This window comes from Apteryx rowi, unplaced genomic scaffold (genome assembly GCF_003343035.1).
Source record: "Apteryx rowi isolate R43461 unplaced genomic scaffold, aptRow1 scaffold_247, whole genome shotgun sequence".
NCBI lineage: Eukaryota > Metazoa > Chordata > Aves > Apterygiformes > Apterygidae > Apteryx > Apteryx rowi.
Genome location: NW_020448830.1, coordinates 703,790 through 726,546, shown reverse-complemented (window position 1 = coordinate 726,546; position 22,757 = coordinate 703,790). Strand labels below are relative to the sequence as shown.

General features: G+C 43.2%; 1 protein-coding gene across 1 annotated transcript in view; it reads left to right on the top strand.

The window, feature by feature from the left end:
- Nucleotides 1-6,350, top strand: part of GRHL2 (grainyhead like transcription factor 2) — a 55,583-nt gene extending 49,233 nt beyond the window's left edge. The window contains exons 16-17 of the mRNA XM_026066746.1: nucleotides 4,862-4,926; nucleotides 6,236-6,350. Coding sequence (XP_025922531.1) covers nucleotides 4,862-4,926; nucleotides 6,236-6,350 — 180 coding nt within the window. The remainder of the gene's footprint in view (nucleotides 1-4,861; nucleotides 4,927-6,235) is intronic.
- Nucleotides 6,351-22,757: the final 16,407 nt, after the last annotated feature.

Below are 22,757 nucleotides of genomic sequence, written 5' to 3'. Positions count from 1 at the left end.
GGGACTAATGTGAGACTGACATGTGGGAAGCTGAGCTGAATTCCAACCTTGGCTACATGTAGGAGAAAAGATGGGGATGGATGAGCGTGTCTCTAGAGAGCTCAGTTGAGTGCTAAAAATAATATATTTATACTCTCATAAAATTATCGCAGTCTTGTTGCATGTACCAAACACTTAGAAAGCAGTAAAGATTGAGTTACCTTTATTTGGCCAATAGCAGAAGGCAAAAGACTTGTGATTAGTGAAGCTGTTTAAAGGACCTGTTYGAATCAATGTTCTCTGAGGATATTCAGTTGCATTATAATAATGACTTAACTGTGCTTTTGCCAATATTGTTTGTTAACTGTGACTGGGTCTCTATTGGTTAGGCAGAAAATAAAACAGTAAAACAGTAACACTAAAACAGTAAAAGCCAGGTTTTGCTTGAAGAGGCTGCAGTCTGATTCATGATAAAAGTGTAACGTGACTTGATTTTGTCTTTGTAGGGAAGTTAAAAGTATATTGTAATCCTTCTATAACCCTTCAAGCTAACATGAATATTTTACTTTCATTATTCTGTGTATCTCCTTGCCTGTTTTTCCAACCACTGTGTAATACAAAAACTAACAAAGCTGGTGCAGACAGGAAAGGTTTCTGCATACCTCTGTCAGCACAGCTGCTGACTCAGTGGCATATTTTCAGCACCAGAGAAATCTGATCTGTTGTGAAATGTCCCAGATCATTGAAAAGAACACATTCAGAAAATTTTAATTCTCTTTGGTAGGATATAGTGAATAAATCAATGCCAAAAAGCTGTCAGATTGCATACTCCAAGTATTCTSTCTACGTTCTTTTCAGCAAATCGTGTAATTCTGTAATTGTACACATTTTAAACACTGAATTCTAAATTCAGTGCTAAGATCTTAGAAACCAAGGTTTAGAACATTATATAGCCCCAGGTCTGAAAGGCAATGATCYTGAATCATATCCTGCTTCTCTGTTTGTGAATTACCCACATTTTGTTTATCACATTTCCTGGTCTTTGGCTTTCTCCTGATTTTCCATGAATAATGRCATTGTTTTCTTAGATACTATGTTTATTTTATTCTTCTTGTATACTCACTTTCCAAAAGAACAATCAGATTTCTTCTGAGATCTCTTTCTTCTGACAAATATCGGAAGGTTTCAGGTTCCAGGGATAGGGCAAATCTCAAAAAATGATGCATATGTTTGTTTCTTAAGATGTTTGCATCCTATACTAGTCAGACTTGATCAACAAAAAATATTGAAACAATCACCAGTCACAGAACATCGTGCAACTATGTGGTGACAAACCAGCTCCAAATCCTGCTCTCAGACTGATCCAAATTCAAGTTAACTCTGTGGATCTCAGTAGATATTCCAGTTTTATACTGTGCAGAATAAAATATATATTCAAGTTGCAGAGGGCAATCTAAGTTGGGAATTCAAGCATCTCCCAATGTCTTTCTACAATTAGAAAGTAATAGGTGAGTTCAGCAGAGCCTGTGTAGACCACAGTTTATTAGATATCTGTCTATGTATGTGTCCCATCTGCGAAGGTAGGGCCACACACCAGGCTATTCCATAGAAATGAGTTGGCAAACATGTATTCCTACATACCTCAACCAGCCCAGATGTTGTCCTTTCTGTCTCCCAGCCCCCAGCAGAGGAAGTCTTTCTGGTGGCTTCTGCAATCAGATGTGTGCTACAAAACAGACTTGCCATGCCAGTGGCCTGCAGCCCAAAGGGACACCTGTCCTGTTGTTTCGGTGCCACCCTGAAGGCTGTGACTACTTCAGCCACCCTAAGGGAAGGATAGAGTTTCTGCTCTGAAAATTGGAAGGAGGAAAATGAAGATGAGAAAGGAAAATATTCCAAATAAATAAAGATATCTTTTCTACTGCATTGTAGTCTYCTTGGGGGCAGGTGAGAAGATGTTTTGTACAGTGGTTGACAGTAGCGGTTTTCCTTCTGAGTGGGCAACAAACCTGCTTCGGAGGAGGGTGTTAATTGAGATGTCCTAGCAGATGCTAGCTCTCTACTTTCCCAGATTCTACAACAGGACTTAGCATATTTGCACTGGAGACTTGTCTTCTGAGCCTTGTGAGTGGGAGGCTGTCCCATATGCCCACTTTGAGCCTTGCTTCCACAGCTCAACATTTAATATAATTGGTTGAATCCATAGGGGTCCCTGAGAAATGTGCTTATTCAGTCAGTTGGAAGTCTTTCCCAAAGCTCACTAATCCCTACATGCTATATAAATCCTACACCTGTCAGAAGCAGTGTGACAGGCAGGGCCTTCTTAGCACTRCCTCTAATAGCTTACATAGAAAATGGTGTCCCAAAGTCCCAAGCCACTTTGAGGAACATTTGTTAGGAGTGTTTGTTAGGTATCCCAGATATCCTAGGAAAGTTTTATTTGGAATGTGCAGAATGCTGTATATTAGCTGCTGTTAAACAGACTTGACACAAGAAGGTTTCTCCCTGCTTGTTTATTTGCATGGAGTCAGAGAAAAGTGTGTTTAAGTACCAATCTTTAGAATATCACTAGGCTTCAGAGTTAACAGGCTAGAGAGATAGATATGGCATTTCCTCACGTTCACACAGTTGTTGTGACACTGTCTGCAGTTTCAGGTTGCAGTTTGCCTCTGACTTCTATTATGAAGGATTTTTTCAACTGTGGGAAAAGGAGCCATTTTTATTATTCCTTTAAATGAAGGCTTAAATTTAGGGGTACATCAAAGCCGTATATACAAGAGTTCAGCATCAGATTGCTTATCTGATATTATTCTATCCAGCTAGACCATGCTAAACAAAGCTAGAGGGTAAGAAGGAATAAAAGGAGGATGTGAAAGAACTTCTCTAAGGCAGTCAAGATTTGCCCTAACACTATTGCACCTGGGTACCCGAGAGGATTCACCAGCCTCAAGACAGGGAGCCACCCCCCAGGGGCAGCACAAAATGAGATATTGGAGGAAGGCAGCCTTGGAAACACGGCCAAGGAGGAGCCAGGAGTAAAGTGCAGAGTGAGAGGCAAGGTGTAGGTACTTACAGAAGTGCATCTGGCCAGAGGTAGGTRATTCCCTCTACCAGGAATCCTGCCCCATGGATCCTTCCTTGAATTTATGTGCATAGGCTGGGTCAGTTGTGCATGAAAGCCAGGTGGGGCAACCTGTGCAGTCTGTGGAAAAGCAGAGCAGCCAGAATTAGGCTAGGACATCCAACATTGGGACATGTGTGTGCTTTATTTGGAGCAAGGATTTGAACTTGTATCTCATGTGAGTATGCTGACTACCTACAGGCTGTTGAGTAGGTAGGGTACATGTCTTCCTTGTGGAAGCATTTCCACCCTGTGCGTATAGTGATATAGAGAAAGATTGGTTTTATAGGCTTATAGTAGTAAGGACACTCGTGTGAGATACAAGACAAGGAGGGTGAAGCCWATCTTTTCATAAATGTGTGAAGCAGAATGCTCCCCGCAGCAGGGAGTGTGTGATGGTGCAGTGTATGAGCTCCTGCAGCCTGAATTAGGCCTCTCCCAAAACAGATGAAGGGATGGAACCAGGACTAGCATCAGTATCTCTAGCACCATATCCAGAGGGGCAGTGAAACATGCCAGTGTGAGTAAAACTGAAGCAGCAAATACTACTCACYAAACTTAACTTAATTTGCATTTTGTTCACTATTAGGTGTAAAACATAAAGAGTGAGTGAGTCTAGTGTATCTTATCAGTTACTCCTTATATATATCCTTTCCTTTCTGTTTGTASCCACAGATGTATATTGTGGTCAGAGGAAACTGATTTCAGTGAAAAAGTTTTATTGGTTCTTCAAAACCCTGAAGTTGCACTATACTTTTTAAGTACAAAATTGTATGTTAGGTAAGATGTCAGTTATATGAGTATAGGCAATATATAGCTAATTAATTCTCTTTCTTGGAAAATTCTGGCTCTGTCAGGATGGAAGCCTTGCTTGGGGTATTGTGGCTGTTTGAATCTGTCCTTGGTGCTGAGTTTTATCCATTAGTTCCTTTTCATTCTTCATTTCATGATGACTGGTTTAGTTTACCTTTCTAAAACATATTTTCTCAAAGGCAGTCTGAACACAAACACACAAAAAAGGATTTTACAGTGACTGGTGTTTGGCATCTTTAAATGGATTTTTAATTGTGCATTTCAGTTCTCTAATGCAGAAGAGAGAGTCAGCTATTTAGCTGCAACTTCATTTCACCTTGGAAGAGCAGGAAGCTTACTTTGGTTGACGTAGAGTACCACAGAACATCGATCACTGACAAAAAGCCCCTTGTCTATAATTATTTTGCCTTTTGGGACAATCCTTTTCTAAAAAAATGAGCCATGAGAACTGTTCCCTTAAAGAAGAGTCAAAATTTGGAAAGGAAACTGGGCTCAGACTGAGGACTCAAGGACACCATCTCCATGAACAACATGCAGGCTTCCTGCAGAATGGACATCCAAACAAGTTATTAACACACTGCTGCAAAGCAATGCCAAAGCATCCCAATGAAGTGCTTATTATTCTTGGTAATTTATCAGCTAAGAAGTCTTCCTTCAAAAGCTTTCCTATATTTTCTGCTTTATTCTTTTTGGTGATTCACACCCTATGAAAACTATAGTCTCCAAGTTTCTGGATGGAAAAAGTTGTATTTTTTTTAATCAAAATGTTTAGGATTATTCCTCCCCAAATCGTCCTTAAATGAAGCTATTGTATCATTGTGAGTGACTTTTCTACATCATGTTGAAGTTTGCAGGGGTTGTGTTTTAATGTCTTATGTAAAGAGAGATGTGATTACATCCTATGCCTCATTAGTCTTTAATGTAATTTTTTTATTCTGGTGATTTCAGATCTCTGAGAAATATGGGTTGCCAGTCGAAAAGATTGCAAAACTTTACAAGAAAAGCAAAAAGGGGTAAGTAAACTAACTAACTAGGGACTAACACTAGCTAGGGACTATTGCTGGATCCTTTAGAAGCATCCAGAGATCCCAGTGATGCTTAGAGTAACATTCTGCTTGATATTATAAATGCTTGTAGGACACAAGCCCATAACCCTAAAGTCTTATTGTCTGTGGAGACACCAAGAGGTGGCAGAGGAGGAAACATGAACTTCCAGTCTATGTCTGACCAGTATTTGTACTGTGGAGGGACAGAATTTGTGTTTGAAAAATATATTTGAATAAAGTCTGTTTTGTAGACTCTATATACCCAATAACACTGTGGGCACTAGCATGGGAGGGGCCCAGCCTTTACTGTGAATGCAATGTGGAGTTTCCCTGCAATGCTAGGAGGCAGTAGGCCACTGCCCAAATCTGAAAGGCAGGCAAGTTCAGGGCAGTTAGCTGCAGGAGTTCCAACTGAGTCAAATTAGATGTGAGCATCACAGCTGTGATTTTAGAATAGCTGGGCCATAAACCTTGCCATAAACATGAAATTCTCCATTTTAAATTTTTTTGCTTCTAAATAACCACAATATTCTAGTGATACCATTTTAAATCAATCAGTTACTTTCAGCCATAACTCTAGCTTAGGGCAGTCTTTTGTCTAGGGATTTTGTTAACTTTTGAAAAGAAAGATGAAACTTCTCAAGCTCTGCTTCTTTGTAACACTGGTTCCAAGTGGTACCTTTGTTGGAAGAAGCTCTTTATGGTAAAGAGTGAAGAAAACACTTACACTTTAAGTAAATAGAATGGAAAACGGTTTGTCAGTATTCTCACATGTAAGCTGAGTTCTTAGGCCTGCAAGCTCTGTGCAAAGCATAAATTACACTGTTTCACCCTGTAAATGACTCACATCATGGAGGAGGAGAGAGAGGCTCATGTATAAGGCTCCTGTGTATGTATGTGCCTGCAGGGCTGAGGAGCAGCACGGAGATGTACCTGGGTGAGCCAATGCCAGGCCAGGGAAATACCAGCTAGCTGGGTCTGCCAGAGAGCTGCAGTGCAGCTCGCCTTGTAGGCAGCTTATGAGGCATGTTAAAGTCCCAGCCATGGCATGTCTCTTACCTTAACTACTTCAGCAAGTAGCAGCCTCTCATCCAAAGGCTATAAGGGGCAATGGCGCAGATCTTGATAATTCCCCACTGTTGTCCTTATGCTGACATGTGCTGGAGTCTTATTCCGTTGCTTATAGTTAGTGAAGTGAGCACATGCAGTGGAGTGTTTGGCTTTCCCTTTCACTGCCCTGGTACATAAAAATACTGATTTTTGCCTTTGTCACCAGTATCTTGGTAAACATGGATGACAACATTATTGAGCACTACTCCAATGAGGACACATTCATCCTGCACATGGAGAGCATGGTCGAAGGCTTCAAGATCACACTGACTGAGATCTAGCCTCGGGCAGAGCACTTCTATAAGGAACCACAGCATTTCATCCTTATTGGAAAGCAGAAGATTCCCCAGGAACTTGACAGACATTGATAAGAGAAACTGTTACAAGACTGCTTTGAAAACATTGTCCATTCTGCACATGCACACCCATTGCATACAGACTTGGGTTTGTCAAGCACAAGGCCACTCATGTTAACCTGAACCCTTATTTATTGTTCCTCACTCTTTAGTGTACAAGCAGTTACCAGCCCCCAGATTTGTAACCAGATGACCCACCGCAAATGTGAAATGCAGCGTTTTAATCCGTGCTTTAGTGTGGATAAGCTCATTCTAAAACATGTTAAGGCACCATGCTGGTCCAATTTCAGAAATCTGGTATAAATCACTTTAACAGTAGTCCTCTCCACCATAGTGAAAAAGCTGGTGCAGTGCTAAAGATGGGGAAGGTGGCTGACAGTTCACTTGCTCTGACTGATCCATATCTCTCTGTAGTGTATAGTCTTGCCAAATACCTCTGGTAGTTCTCAGCATGTAGCAATGAGGACTTGTAAGTAAGGCATTCAGCTAAAAATGTCATTTATAAGTAAATGGTAAAGAAACCATTTAAACCTTGTATATAATGTTTATAATATGCAATAATATATTTTAACTACTGTATGTGGGCATGTTTACTGCCACTATGTTTTTATACGTATTGGGTTTAGGGTTTAACAGAATCTTTCCTAGARGATTAGATTTCTGCAGTCTGTTAAGGAGTGTGTGCTGAGAAGCTGATAATTGCATCTTCACTCGTATACTCCACCCCTACCCACCTGATTTTATACTGAAATTTTGGAGCAAAACGTGCTACGGGGATTGGAGTGCTCTGTCACAATGAGATCCGTCTTAGGTGCCCAAGTCCCAGTTGTAGATATTTGAGTGCCCTGTTGAGCTGTCACCAAATCCTCGAGGCACCCATATGTCTGCTGCCTGGCATGCCTAGAGGTACAGAAGGGACTTCTGTCTGTTTTGTTGGCCAGCAGGGGCCATCACGGTGGGCCTTTCTCAAACTAGTGGAGGGAGAGGTGCTTTTCCCAACAGCCTGCTCATTAAAGCATTTCTCTAGACTGTAAGAAATGGGACTTCAAATACTTCTTTTTCTTCTTAAGGGAACTTGCTCTTGTATCTCCAGTGAAAGATTCTGTTTTAATTCCTAGGACAGTTGGATGAGGTAGAAACCTGGGCTTGATGTAAATAATTTATAGAAACTGGAACAATTTCACCAGTGGAGTTTGAGAGCAGCCCACAACTGAGGTGTGGAGGTAGAGCTCCCTCACAAAGGATGGATCTGAATGCAAGTCGAACTACAAGGTTATTCCATCAAATTCCACCTTGTCTCATGAATTTTGTGGGAAAGAAAGTTGCAGGCTAATCATATCAAAAAAGGCGTTCAAGGCTCAGTGTCTCCAGCACATCCAAACCTGGCACCTCTCTCCTTTCCAGCTCCTATGGCTATCTTAGAAAGCTCCTCACTCAACTTACACTCCTGTGAGTTTCAGTTGCAAGCATTTCATTCTCACGTGCACTGTATGGATTCTATGAGGCAGACAGAAATGTGAGTCCTTTTGTATATGCAGTCCCCGTCTTCCCTCCCTCTTCCTTTGCTGTGTACTCTTTTTCTCCATGAGTCAGACTTATGTGGTAATTCCATTATCTTTTCATAAGTACATACTCCAGCAAAGATGCCCTTGCTACCCTGCTTAAGAACAGGCATCCTGGGAATACAAGGGATTTGTGGTGGTTAAATTTGCTTCTACTTGGCTCAGGCTTGGAAAAAAGTCTATGCTGACTTAGACCAGATATTTTTTTCCTTAAAAAAAAACAACTGAGGAGGACAGTTTTGGCAGATGACATTAAGAGCTGGGACCAGCAGACAGGGCTTGTGAGCAGTGGTGTTAGTTCTTGTATATCTCCATTGAAGATGGTGTTTGGGATCCTAAGGAGTTTAACTGGAATCTCTCACTTGGTCATGGTGTCCTGGCAGAAACTGCAAGTTGAGTGTGTGAGTAAATGCAGGCAGAGTCAAGCCCTGGTTCTGCCCCTAACAAACCTGCCATCCAAGCTCTCTTACTTTGAATGTGATGGTGCCTGGGACTGGCCTAGGCTGTGATGTGCTGCAGGAAGAGAGGTCAGTGAGCATTTGGGTAGCATTTGAGATTCACAGGGAAGGGCAGGGCTGTCCTTGCAGCACCAGCACTCAGGTTAACATTATTCTTCTCTTATACAGGGACAGGCCTTTCTTCTCTATAACATGAGCTAGTATCTGCTGGATGCTCTGGGTATCCTACTTCCCTGCAGCATCCTGCACTAAGGAGCGGTAAAGAATCAGTGAGACATGCAGTACTCCAGGAAATACTGGGCTGAGGAGCCATTTTCCTAATGCCATTTTAGGAGCTGTTGGTCAGGCTCTGTCCAGGGAAGGGAAGTTGCTTCCAAGATGAACTGATAGCTTTTCTAAATACACTTTCTGAAGTGTGTAAATTCCTGGTCAGTTAAAAGAAAGCTGTTCCCTCCTGCGTTTAATTCCTTCTTACAGTCTCACTGAAGGTAGCAAGACTCTAGGGTTGAGAAAGATGAATAGGATTTGCTCTGATGGGAAGAGTATTTTAAAACAATAGAACTAGTTATGGATGGTCTCTCTTAACTTCATTTATGTGCTAGGACCGAAGGGCTTCGTTTCTCTGCTCCAGAGGATGGTCTCACAAGCATCTAACATTATGAAGAGCACAACTCCCTGCACCTGTTTGGTGCTGGAGAGGCACTGAGCCTTGCATGCTGGTGGTGGCAAGTTACATGCTCACAGGGTTCACCTGTAAGGGCTTGCTGGTCAAAAATAGGATTTCAGAGTGATAGGGAAGGGCCAGTAGGAGTGATTCAAACTTCTAAAATGGTGACCTGCCTTGCGCCCTGCTTGATTCAAAGGCCACAAGTAGTACAAAATATTTATATGTATATTGTTTAAAATATACATGTTGCTTTTGTTTCATGATAAAAATTGATGAACACCTTATCTTCCAAATAGTGTGAGTTAAATGGAAGTGAGATTTGGCTAGGGTTCAGAAATGTCTRTGTTGCCTTCTTTTGTCTTTTTGTGGCATTATTGTGGTTGTTTATTTAAAGGAACAAAACTCTCACTTCCTTTCCTCCTTCAAGATGGAAGTCTTGAATCTTCACTAAGGCAGCCTGAGGGGTGGCTTGCTGCTCAGCTCCTTTTCCTTATGCAGAATTAGAGCAGCGTAGTGTCTGTAGATACTGTGTTAGTTCTGAAAGACTCTGACAAAGATGTTGTGCAAATGACAAAGCAGTGTACTAAGCTCTAATTTTGGTTCCTGCCACAGATTTGGCTATGTGTCTGTCCATTTGATGTTTTATTATGAAAACCAAAAATCTCAAAGTATAGTTTCCTTCTACATAGTCAGGTGCTTATAACCCCAAGAAGTGCATCCTTACAATGAAGCTTTATTCATGTATGATGAAATCCCTATCAAGAAATTTTGGAGATTTTTTACCACTGAATGTTAACTACAAAGAAAATAATTTTTTTTCTATGTATCTTTCTCATGAAATATTTGGTCAATGGAACTCAGAGATCAAGTATCCTTCTTGTATATTTTCCTCTTTCAGTCTATGGATTGTTTAAATGTTGTAAATGAATTCAAACAATTAGTAAAAACTAAACTCTCCAGCTGTCAGAGGTGCTGTATATTGATTGATATGGAACTGGAAGAGAGTATCTTATGACTTTTAAAATGTAAAGCTTATGAAATGTTTATACCCTCTTCCATTTCCTATAAACGGAGACAAGATGATACAAACAGGAGTGTTTGTGCCAAAGTTTGTGACAGTCCCTCTCTCTGGCAAACAAGGAAGCTTTATGTATAAATAGTGTGCTTTTATATTAACAAAATAGCTCATGTAACTTAATAGTGTTGTAACTGGGAGAGGGGTTTGATAAACTGTAAATACAGTTATTTTATTTTTTGTACATTTTTAAGAAGGAAAGAAATAAATATTCCTGTGTATGAGATAATATTTCCACTGGTGTGGTGTGTATGACTGGGAATTAATTTCCTATGTCTGAGCCCAGGAAACTTTCTGAAAAGAAGAAAATAGAAATTCATGCTACTAAGAAAACAGAAGAAGACACTGAAAAAATTAATCACCAAAACTTGGGTTTAGCTTTCACATTTTTAAGTAGTGCCTATTGGTGGCAAAAGTGGCCCCAATTTGTGGTATAAGAGCTGCAGTGTGACATTGCTGAGGGGGCTCACAGGACACAGGCTGTGAGCAGCATTTGGAAAACAAAGGCAGAAAATTGAGTCAATTTTAGTCCCAGCAGAATACAGGCCCCTGAAATACATTTGTTAATGTCAGTTTTTCATCAGCAAAATTGATGCAAGTTTATTAATCATTTTCCCTCCCTCTCCCTTTGCTTATTCCAGATTTTGAATCCATAACCAAAAGAATGTGGCAGTGGTTTCCTAACATGGGAAGTACAATTCAGYGGATTTTTGTGATGAATAAGAAGGGGGAAAAAAATTAATCTATAGTACATGTAGTAACATTTCAGTCTCCCATTACCTAAGTGAGTTCCCTAATCAGAGGGCTCACACATTTTCTTCCTTTCTTTCTCTGTTTCTCTCTCTCTCCTTCCCCCTCACCCTTTTCCACTGAATGCTTAATTATCATTGCAAAGTAGAACAGCCTTAGTGGGAAGGACTGGGAAGGTCCTTAGCAAGTGGGATTGTCATATTCGTCTGAATTATTCAGATGCAAATACTCTCAAGCAGAGGAGAAAATGAAGGCTGGTCTACCTTACTGAGCAAGTGGATGAGAGAGAGAATACCTCTATTTCTTGGCTTGGACCCACCAGATCTGGCTTTTTGGGTGAGTTAATCAGGAAAAGAGTTGAACTCCTGACGAGTTTTAGGGTAGACCCATCCTCCCTGGCAAAGGGCGGCAAGTCTGGAAAGGGCATAGGCTGGACTGGAGTGTGGCTGGTGCCATTGGAGCACCTCTCCGACTCAGATCCCTCCGGGTGGGCAGGGGTTTTGAGGACCTGTGTTCTGCGTGAAGGTGCAGCGAGACATTGGCTTCCTCTGGGGGCTGGTCTTTGCAGCCTGCATTCATGCTGCCAGATGGAGATGCCTGTGTTACGAGCTCAGTCCAGTGGAGGAAACTATGCTCTCTCTATAGTCAGTGGAGAGGGGCAGAGAGACAGAGATGCTTGACCTGAGGAATGGATGACCTGCTGACTTTCACTTGGTCAAGCATAAAGACAGTCCAGGCGCTGTCCTCCCCCTGCACCTTTCTGATACTGACATACCCTCAGCTGGCTCAGTCACCCATGTAAAGGTGGGGTCTAGGCCACAATGGTCATTTAGGCTCTTCCTATGGCCAGCCCAAACAAGGCAGCAGCTGTGGCCCACAGGAGGGACACACAGAGCCTCAGCATGTCTCATGGCCATAATGAATTGTAGATGTGTAGCAGCTTTTGCAACCTATTTCCAGCGTAAAGCAGTGGGAGACTTGATAGCTTTCCCAGGAGTCCTGGTCTCCTGCCATGTTGTGGTGCACTGGGAACATGGCTGGAGGCACTGGTGCTAACACCTTTGTGATTACAGGGCACCTTGGATGAGAAATCCTCAACTCTCATCTGCTCCCTGTGAGCCTGCATTGCCAAAAGCACTGAAACACATTGAACTGTCTCTTGCAGTAAACATCTTCATTGGTTATTTTATTCTCCACCATTTGGTTTCGTCTTTTTAAACAAGAACCCAGGAGGTGAGAACACCTAGTAGGTGCCAATTACCAGGGAATTAAAGCCTCTGGGTGGGGAAACGGGGCCTGCCCAAGCAACGGCAGGGCAGACTTGCAGTGCCGCGGAGGAGAGGGGGGCAAAGGTCTGCACGGACACCCCCCATCAAGGCCAAGTCCTGAGCGGGATAAGCTGCCTTGGGAGAGCCAGCCCCTGAGCTCTCCTGTTGTGTCAGGCAGCGGAAATGCCAGGGCAATGAGGAAAAAAGTCAATTTGCCTGAAATATCTTGGCCAGCGGAGGGCTGGCTCCAAGAGCCCAACTTACTCGCACCCAGCCTCATCCACACCAGAGCAAAACTCTGTGACTCACCTGCGTCCAGCTGTCAGAGCCTTTTCCCAGCCAGCAGAGATTTAAGAAGAGGGCTTTCCCTGCATACTTTGTGACTTCCGATCATTTTGAAAAGTATTTGTCATCCATTTATTTATTGTACAGTAAGACAGCTGGGTACTCAGTAGCTTGATGAGTATGAATGACTAACAGGAGTAAAAGAGATTTTTCCGGATGCCCTGGAAACCACAGAAACCTGTTCCCCTCCTCTGATATGCTCTGCCTTGACCCCGGTCTCCAGCGCAGCGCACATTGCCCCCCGAGAGCGGTCGGCACACGGACTACAGCAGGGTCTGAAAGCGGCGGCCCAGACTGCGCTCCCCGCATGTCCCAATGAACGGCACACACCGTGTGGGGGTCTTTAATGTACTCCCATTTCCTGGGCACAGCCTGCTATAGACATTTAATAATGTTTTATGGGAAGTCACTTTACTGAGTGGCTCTTAAGATGTGAAAGCTGTGCAAGCTGAGTGGTTAGAAGTATTCTGTTTGCAGAGGCTGTGGGGTGGTGAAGCAAGGAGAAGCGTTTCAGCTGGTGGGAACTGTGGCACCTGCAGCATTTGCAAAGGCTGGATGGTTTCTGACGCAGCTGGACAAGGCTTTAGCAGTGTGACTCACAGGGACTTTAAGAAAAACTGACCCTCTGCTATTAGAGATGAACAAAACGCTCCTCCTGCGGCTCTTCAGTGAATCTTTAGGGGACTTGGTGGGGCAGCAAAGCCATGTTTTTCATCATCTTTCCCATTCTCAGTTCCCAGTTCACACTGCCCAAAGCTCTGGCTGCCCCAAGACGGTGCTCTCCCGAGCCCCACCTGGCCTGGCCCAGCGCTCGCAAGCCGTGGGGACGARGGCCAGGAGCCTTCGCTGTCCTCCTCCAAGGAAGGCGGGAGGGATGGTACCGGGGCGCAATGTGTGCGCAGCCGTGTGCATCGCGGGAAACCCGCTGTGCTGCGGCCCCGGGAGCCCTTCCACGTCACTGTCCTGGCATGCAAGGTCCCAAGGTAAAGAAAGATCTCCTTTCACTTCCGCCTTTTTTACAGCTTGATGCTAAATTGTATTATGACCCCAACAGAGAGTGAGGAAAACGTACTTCACTGGAGGCTCTTATAATAAAGCCAGCCTGAAGGTGCGCTGAGCCTGCAGGGTGCCCGGGCCATTTCACTGATGCTCCAGCAGAGCCACGTGGCTCCGAACCATTTTAAGCCCATATTAATGTGCAGTTCCACAAATAGGCTGTTTTTCTTTTTTAATCTCAAGAGGAAATAGGCACTGGTTTCAGTTACCTTCCAGTGGGATTTAAACTACTTTCAGCATCCCAGTGCTAATCCCAGCTCCAAATTTAACCCAGGTAAAATTTTGAGGAGTTTAAGGACCACGCACAGAGCCGCAACAGGAGCGTGAGATGTGGCCACCTCCAAGGCCGCTCCAGGGCAGGCCAGAAATCCCTGTGGCAATGCTCGGCTGCCTCTCCCCGGCAGGCAGAGATCCCTGTGCGCCCAGCAGAGTCAGGTCTCAAAGCCATCAACCCCAACTGCGGTGCCACCAGCACATGGCCTGCCCTGCTTCTAGCCCCCAGGCTGCGCGCTCTTCATCTGGGGTTAAAAAATACCCGAAACCTGGAGAGGGATTCATCCATGGCTGGGAAAGCTCCAATCAGCCTTTCCCAGTGTGGCAAGACCAACTCTCTCAGCTTTGTGCTGTCCTTCCCTTGTTTTTTTTTCCTAAACTGCTTCGTGATGCCTTGCCACACAGCGGGCCCTGTGCCTTGCCCTCTGCCTTCAGAAAACTGTCTTAGCAGCGACGCTGGCGGTGCAATTCAGCCCGCTGCAACGTGCCAGCCCACAGCCGATGCATGGTTTAAGATGGCGTTAAGCTCTCCAAAGAGGCTTACCCCGGCCCGAGCGCTGCYCCGTCGCCCCGCATGCGCGGTGATGTGCGCCTTGGGCCTCTTCCCGCGSGGTGCCGAGCACGCGGGGTCAGCTCTGAAAGGAAAAATCTGCCGGGACTTATTTCCCACTTTGTTATGAGTTGTGAGATGAGTCAGGCTTTATCTGGCGAGGATGGAGCAGGTTTCGGAACAGCTGGGGCGCGGGAAAGAGCTTCCCCTTTTTCTTGAGGCTGCCGTCAGCTGCACGTTTGCTGCCCCCACYGTGCCTCCAAATTTGGGGGCTGAGGGTGAAACCCTGAGAATAGCCTTGGGGTGAAGCACGTGTGTCCGCGGTGCCTGGCACCGTCCCTTTTCTTCCCCAAGCCCCGTCGCCCCAGCAAGGGGAGCCGCTGCGCGTCCTGGGCCGGCGGTGCTGCTGGCAGAGCCTGGGTGCGCCGCTGGGTCCGGCTGGTGGGATGGGAGGCTGCGCAATGCCAGCGGCGACGGTGGCAAACGCTCATCCGAGACCTGCTCTCCAGACTGCAGGGGTAAATAAAGCTTTTCAGGTGGCAGTGTGAACACAGCACCGGCACATGCCACGTAGCTAGCTGCAGCAGAATATTTATTAGTAGGAAAGAACATTTAGGGGATTTCAGTAGGAGAATTTGTTTGAACCTTCGGTATCCACCGTATATTGGTTTTCATCAAGATTGTTCAAGGTTACATATTCATATAAGAAAACAAAATAATTCATATTTAGGTGCAATCAGTAATTCCAGTATGAAAAAGCACCATGTCACAAAACAGTTTACAATACAAAATTCTTCAAAATCTAACATTTAAAAACAATATTTGTTCAACAGTAATAACAATACAGTAAAAAAATTCTTATTTCCCTTCAAACAATACTGCTTATATATTTTGGCACTGAAAAAAACTATCAATCACAAACGTGCCTTTTTAAACAGACAATGATGTTTTGTGAGTGTCTATATAACAAGGAAAAACATGCTTTTGAAGTCAGTCATTTTGCTAGGTGCAGTTTGAACTGCTTTCTCCTTAAAAAAAAAAAAACAGAAAAGAAAAAAAATATTCATAAGCTGCAGCATGTCCTGTCTTTTGGCCCAGGACACAGTTGGGAGACATCTCACTTTGAACAAGTCTAGCCTGCCTGAAAGGCTGGATCCAAACAGCTCTTACCTCTCCAATCCTTCTCCAAACCTTACAAGAAATGTAGAGCTAAACTTCCCAAATGGTCCTGTCTTTTATGGGCTGACCTCAAATTCTCCCTACATTAAGAACCCCAATAAGATTCTCACCCCAAACTTGCAGCTCAGGCTCTTTTTTTCTTAATTGTTAATATGCAATTACTTTTAAATTTTAGTTGATTAATTTTAAAGTCACTTACACAAGCTGTCTTAAAATGTAAAGCCATCAGTTTTGTCCTGATGCAGCCAATGGTAGTCTCAAAGGGAACAGAGCATGCACATGAGCGAGACCAGGGATGAAAAAGCTTGCTGGCGTGGTCCCTGCAGTGTGCCTGAGCCGGGGAGGCAGCCGAGGCCCCATCTTCGCGTTTTCCCCCCGCGAACTCAAGACAGGGCGAATGACTTGAGCTCCCACCCCATCTCGGTCGCTTGTAACCCTGACTGCAGCCTACTGTGTGGGGTCTGGCACACAGTGTGTAATAAAAAGCTTGAATCCGTGAGAGAAAAAGACAGAAAATAGACTTTTCAGGAAGAACTAGTTTCTGCTCAAAACTGACCCCTATTGAAATGAGAATGCAGGTATTATACTCTATGTAAAACGATGGCATCTGTGTGCAGCTATGACAGTCCTTTAAAAAGGCTGATTCTAGTGAACATGCATTTCTTTGTGCTATCTCTATAAGCTGAGCAATAACAAAAAAGTCATTTTAAATAGTTTTTACATCTTACACCAAAGATGACACTACGAAAACACAATAATTAACACATTAATTAGTACAGTCTTAAAAATGCAAACCAACGCTGGTAAGACTTCCATACATTCTGCATATCATATGTACAGAAGAGAACAGCTTCTCGAGAGGAGAGGACAGTCATTGAGAGACAATCTTCTGGGCTTTTTTTCTGAGTAAGTTGCATAATACAAATACATTATCAGCATAAGAAAACTCTACTCTGACACTACGATAGAAGGGGAAATGATGCGCGTGCTGAGGGGCACAAAACACATACACAACCCTCCACCAAATTCGCTATCTCCTCTTTGACTTGATCATCTACTTTCATTTCCAGGGGGGTTTAACACATCACGCTGCAGGCACACATTCCTAAAGCATGCAACAGCATGGAGACATATCCCCAGAGCTGCCCTCAGTCTTTCTGAAGGCAAATCACCCTTAGATGTCATTTCCAGCGGGTTTTGCCCAGCTAAGGACTGGCTGGAGACTCAGAATATCACCATGTGAGTTTACAACAGAACTGGGGAGAAAAATTAACACATCACAATTGCTATAGGTAAGTATACACAGGACACTGACAATTCTAGACAGCCATAAAAAAGCTATATGGACCAAATTCATTTAGTTAATATTTGTGCCTCTCCTTTCTGAGTTGTAAAAGTCTTTCTTAATATATGTAGGTTTGCTTAAAAAGCATTAATCTAGAGAGGTATCTAATTTTGCCAAGACACAGAATATGCTGAACTCCATGCTGCTGCACTTAGTCTGCTCTTGGTAGCTTGTTAAAAATTACATTTGGTATCTCTACTCTGCAATGTAGAAACAGCCTAGGGGAACACAGACAAGAATAATCTTTTTATGAAGTTGTCATGGACTTCAAGGGGAATTGGGTACTTAGAGTGCATTCAGCTTTTGGCCATGGTGTATTGCAATTTATTAGTCTTTACAGCATCAAAAGTGTTTGTCCCAATTTACACAGACAAGTCTACGACTATTTTCTTCTGCATCTATCATGTCATCTACTGGGCAACATTTAAAAATCAAAAAATATCAAGTATTTCTATCAAAAGAGGCAAATATTAGTCACCTCTAGTTCAAGAACAAAATAGAACTGAATGTACAAATGCCAAATGTAAGACCTTTTGGATGAAGCTGAAGTGAGAAAGTGGAAGAAAAAAGCATATTGAAATGCAATCCAAGTTTCCCCTTGCAGGAAATGTGCAGACAAATATGATCCCCAACTTAATGAAGCACTTCATTTTTACTAGGCACAGTGCAGCCACCTCTAGAATAGTTGCTCAGGCARATCTGCTCTTGGGATCATTGGGATTTTGCTAGCATATAAGCTAAAAGACCAGCAGGACTGAATCTAAGAGCAGCCAAAAACAAAAATCAAGAACATAACTAAAACATGAATAAGGAAATCAGACAGAAAAAAAACAATGAAACACGATCTTCTAAAGCATTCAAATGACTAATACGAAGCATCATGTCTTTAGTAGGCTTCCTTAGATCTTTATCAGATTGAAACTCTGGTTTCATTTTTTTTTAATTCCAGATACTAAGAAAAACTGCTTGGCTGCCCTGGAAACASGAATAAGCTGATGACAGGAGATAAAAAGGTGGTTGTGTCAGGGAACTCCGAGTTCTCTCCCAGATAAGTGTGTAGGATCCATTAATCCTTCCTCTGCGTGCAGTCAATTAACAGAAGAAACAAAGCTTAGAATTTAAGAGGATTTTCTCAGGGGGGTTCACTAATTGTTGTCATCCAGTCCAGTGGGGGAATGTGGGGCCAGCCCTGAACACTGTTGAAACCCCTATCCGCAGGACAGAGAAAACCAGACACCACCCCCTTCACATGTGCTTTTGACAGATGGCTGGAAGAGTATCAGCCTGACATTGCTGCGCCAGAGTGTCTCCTGGACCGTAGCAGCTGGATGCTCCAGGCAGCACCAGGGCACCGCACGCTGAATGTTGAYGCATAGGGAGACACTGTTCCTGCCTGGAAGAAATCAGTTCTCTACGGAATAAACCATGGGAGTGGAAAACAAACACTGGTCGGGTTCAGTCTGCGGTAGATCAACAAATGCATATATGATAATGAAAACCACATTGTTCCAGAGGTTTAATGTGTTCTTGAAAAGTTTAATACTATTAATACCATTACTTAATAATAGTAAATAAATAGCATTTTGGCAAGGTACACACCAGGGGGCAAAGGCTGGGAACCAAATCAGAAGCTATTCCACATAAGAGTGTCAAGCCTGGCTCCCCCAGATGTCATGGGCTAGTGTTTGTTATTCATTCAGAGAGAGAGGATAGGGATGGCTATTGGAAGATGGTAATAAAGCCTCTAATGGCCTGACACCCTGAGTGCCTGCCCTGGGAAAGTGAGAGCATCTTTGGTATAATATCAGGGCAAGAGGGGAAGATCTAAGACATGTTTGAACTCCACAGTAAGTGAACTCAGCAGAGAGGGTGGCCATCGCGTGCTTCAGGACCACAGAAGAGCTCAGCGGACTGAAAAAGATCAAATGACAATCTTTGTGGAAGGACACAGAGTTCCCAGCCTTAGAACATCATGACTTTGCTGGGACTGGGGTAATACGTGGGGGCAAAGCAGCCCGGGAAGTCACATGGACTGAAGTGGTGCAAAGGAGCTATTCTGCACTGACTATTGCTAAGGGTGACTTTCACCTTGTGAATTCAGACTTCAGTCTAAAGGCAGTGATGTGACTTACAGTTTTTCATTTCTCTAACCTTTTCATATTGTTCACTACAACCCAAGCTTTTTTTTTGCCTTGTTTATTGTGCATTAGTCAGCATTTTACAAGTGATATATTAATCTCAACTATATATGTTAAAATAACACTATGACCTGTGGGAGCAAAGAGGAAATTAAATCTGCACATCCCCCCAAAAAACCTCACATCTGCACTTTCTGGCTATTACTTCTCAAGATGTGCAGAGTATATCTGAAAAGTTTGTACACCTTATACTGTGAAAATCCCCAGCCTTGAAACAACTTCTATTTCAGTATGGATAATTTGGGACCAACAACAGCAGAAGCCAAACTGGAATAACGGATGTTGCTAACTGAGACACTCAAGTAGCCAGAGATGGTTTCTGGAAGGGACTAGAAGATTCACTTTGCAGCTGACTGATCATCCTACTGTTCTGAATTTCAGAGTGATCTAACTATGTCCAGACCTCTCCCACAATGGTCCCAGTTTCTAGTGTGACCGCTTTTCATGCCAATTTACAAACCCTGGTTCTTTTTTTTTCCTCCATGTGCTTAAAGCACAGCTCTTCTCCTGCCTAACATCCTACTCTTATCTTAAAAAGTTGCTGTAAAATGGTCAGCATGGGGTTCTGTGTTGTAAGTGGCTCACACTCATTTTACATCAAACATTCTCAATTTGCAGGTGAAGATCTTTTCACCTTCAGCAGCCTGAAAAATGGCATTGAGGCTTTGAGAGTCAGATAGAATTTTTCCTTCTTGTCTACCATGACCAGGAGGAAAGTTCCTGCAGGCAAAATTTTGCCCTCAGTTATGCTTAGGAAATGCCATCTGGTCCTCCTGTCACCCATTTGTTTGACTTCTAACTGGCACATCGAACAGCTCTGTTGCTGATGTGTAAGAAGAAACAGAGTTATTGTCCTTGTCTAGCAGCATGCTCATGCTAAAGGTATTTAAAATGTATTTTGTCAGCATGCCTGACTCTGGGTGCACAGAACACAGAGCTGCTCAGTTAGAAGGTGCCATTTTTGTTATAGTCCTGTCTCACATCATACCATGGGTCTGATTTATCACTGCTGTGTATCTTATGTCTCTGGTGCACAGTCAATGGAAAACTCTGCCATTCAGCTCTGAGCGTTGCCTGACTGTCTGATGCTTGCCAAGTTTCTTTATGCTTCTAAGCACATTTCCTGCCCATGATGCCAAGGAAACCAACTTCCCCCACTTTCAGACTGCTCCATGAAATCATATCCAGTAAGATACAGAGTAAAGAATGCATCGAAATACCTGTGCAAATGGCAGGTGAAATATTCTGCTCCCCTGGTCTTGCACCAATTACCTGATACCTAATTCCTGAGTCCAAAGACCATCTCATCACAGAAAACCAAATAAGCACCATTAGAAAGACAACAGGAGGTGCTGATGTAGTGAGATTTTGGGAGAGGTCTTGGCCTGACCCTCCCCTTCCACATTGTTCAGTTGGTGTTAGTACACCAGGCTTCAAAAGGAAACTCTTAGGACCGTCAAGGATGCCTCCTTCATCCTGACCGTGCTACATTGCTGTGATGTTACATCTTCATCAGTGCTATTAAAAACCAGACGGCTTTTTAAAAAAGGGGAAACTGCTCACAGCTTAGGGCATTAGTTCTGATGTAAAGGTTTCCCTCCCCACAACCACGCGCTCCCAGCGAGCCTGCCGCTGTCAAAGGGTTCCCTGGTTCACATGTACACAGAGACCTACAGCCACGGTGAAGTTCCCATCTCAGCTTAGTTTGCGGATTAGGACTCAAGATCGAGTTACCACAGTTCACCAAGTTTCCATGAGTCAGCTGAGCTGTGGTATCTCTCCGTGTACGTGCTTTCAGCCCACAGTGAATGCAAGGTAATGCGACTTAGCCTAGTCTATGGTGAAAGAAAATTAAGCTAAGCCATGTTACTTTATGCTTGCCATGAGTTAAGAGAGCACATACAGAAAATTCCTGTGGCACAGCTCATGGGGGGGGGGGGGCAATTTATGAAGCTGTGGTGACTTGGTGTTGTGTGAACACTTCTTGCGCCAGTACACACTACTTCTGCATTTAGACCTCTTCCAGCTATAGAAGTTATGCTCTTACAGCTTATTGTTTTAAGCAGCAGTACCTAGAAAATATGGAGGTCATGCATTGTAACAGAGGACAATGAAGGATGAACTCCCTCAACAGTAAGGTAAAAATCCTAAAAATGCCTAAGTATAGTAAGAGGAACAGCACAACTCCATTTACCTCAGGAACATTCACTGCTGTGAACACACAGTGTTTCAAATAATGTTAAGATATCGATCTTTTTTCAGTCCCTCTCAAACCCTAAGTGCTCACAAAAGCACATACACGCTAGTTTTACAAAGGTTGTGTTTCCCCATTTCCAGTCCCAGAGCACAGTAAAACCAAGACAGGCTGCTGCAGATAGCACAAGCCATAGTCCTCACTTCACATCTTTTGGCCCAGAATCTAGATCAGCCTGGTAAGCTGACTGGGAATGCTGGGTAAATGGGGCTGTCGTTTCTACCAATTAAGTCTGTATGCTGGACATACTCATTCTTTTATTCGGATAACACATGAGTCAAGGCTACCTCTTGCACATGCAAGTATTACTGGAGAACATATCTGCAGCACTGAGAGGTGATGGGAAACAGCATGTACTCCCTGCCGTCTTTCAGGTACGGGAATATTTCTAATAGATCTCTTAAAAATGTTTAACTTGCCGTGTTATTTTATACAGGATAAGTCATTCTGTTTTCAAGAGATTTATGAAGGCTATTATGACTGTAAATGATAACAGTAGCAAAACAGTAAATTCTAATCCAACACACTGCATGCCACTGCTGTTTTGCTGATCCAAGATCTGCAGATGTTCATATAACAAATTCAGTTATGGGTCACTTTCAAAGTACGTGCAAAGTCCATTTTTGAAGAGATAGAAAGGGACAGTTAATAATTTAAAACAATACCAATCATCAGTGGTAGTCAGGTAAAGAATAACCTTAGCTCACTCTGTAAATGTTTATACAATATTCTTATCTGCAGTTACGTCCTCTGCAGCTGTAGGCTAATTCTTATTCTTCCAGATTTTGTGAACTGTGGAAAGAATTACATCTCCACTGGCCTGGGGTCATATTGTAGGTTGTGTTTTCAAACACGCGTTGTAAAGTATTAACACATGAGGCAAGCCTGGCCCAAAAAGCCCAAAACTACTGAGCTAAAACAAACTGGAAGATTAGGTTCTGGGCCAGAAATATCTTATAAAACTAAAAGGAGATGGAATGCAGTTGCTTAAATAAAAGGCAACATTTTAATAGTTTCAGATAAATGCAGCTGCTTCCACAATATTAAAAAAAAAAAAGATGGAACTGTAGAAGGTATCCAAATTCATCTTCAGTAAATGTCAACTTTTACCAGGCTGCTTTTGATCTGGAGGCCTGCACTGAACCCAGAGATTAGAATTTCAGTGTTTTTTAGTAGACTTGAGGATTCCTCTAACACATCACTTAATTCTCCCTGTGTAGTGGTGGTGATAGAGCATCCCAGGAAGTGGCTGGTGCAGCAGGACTGATTGCTTATATCTGACGAAGTGATATTAATCAATGTATGTCCACTGACCTTCATGGAGCAATTCACAGCAATCTAGCCAGGTTCGT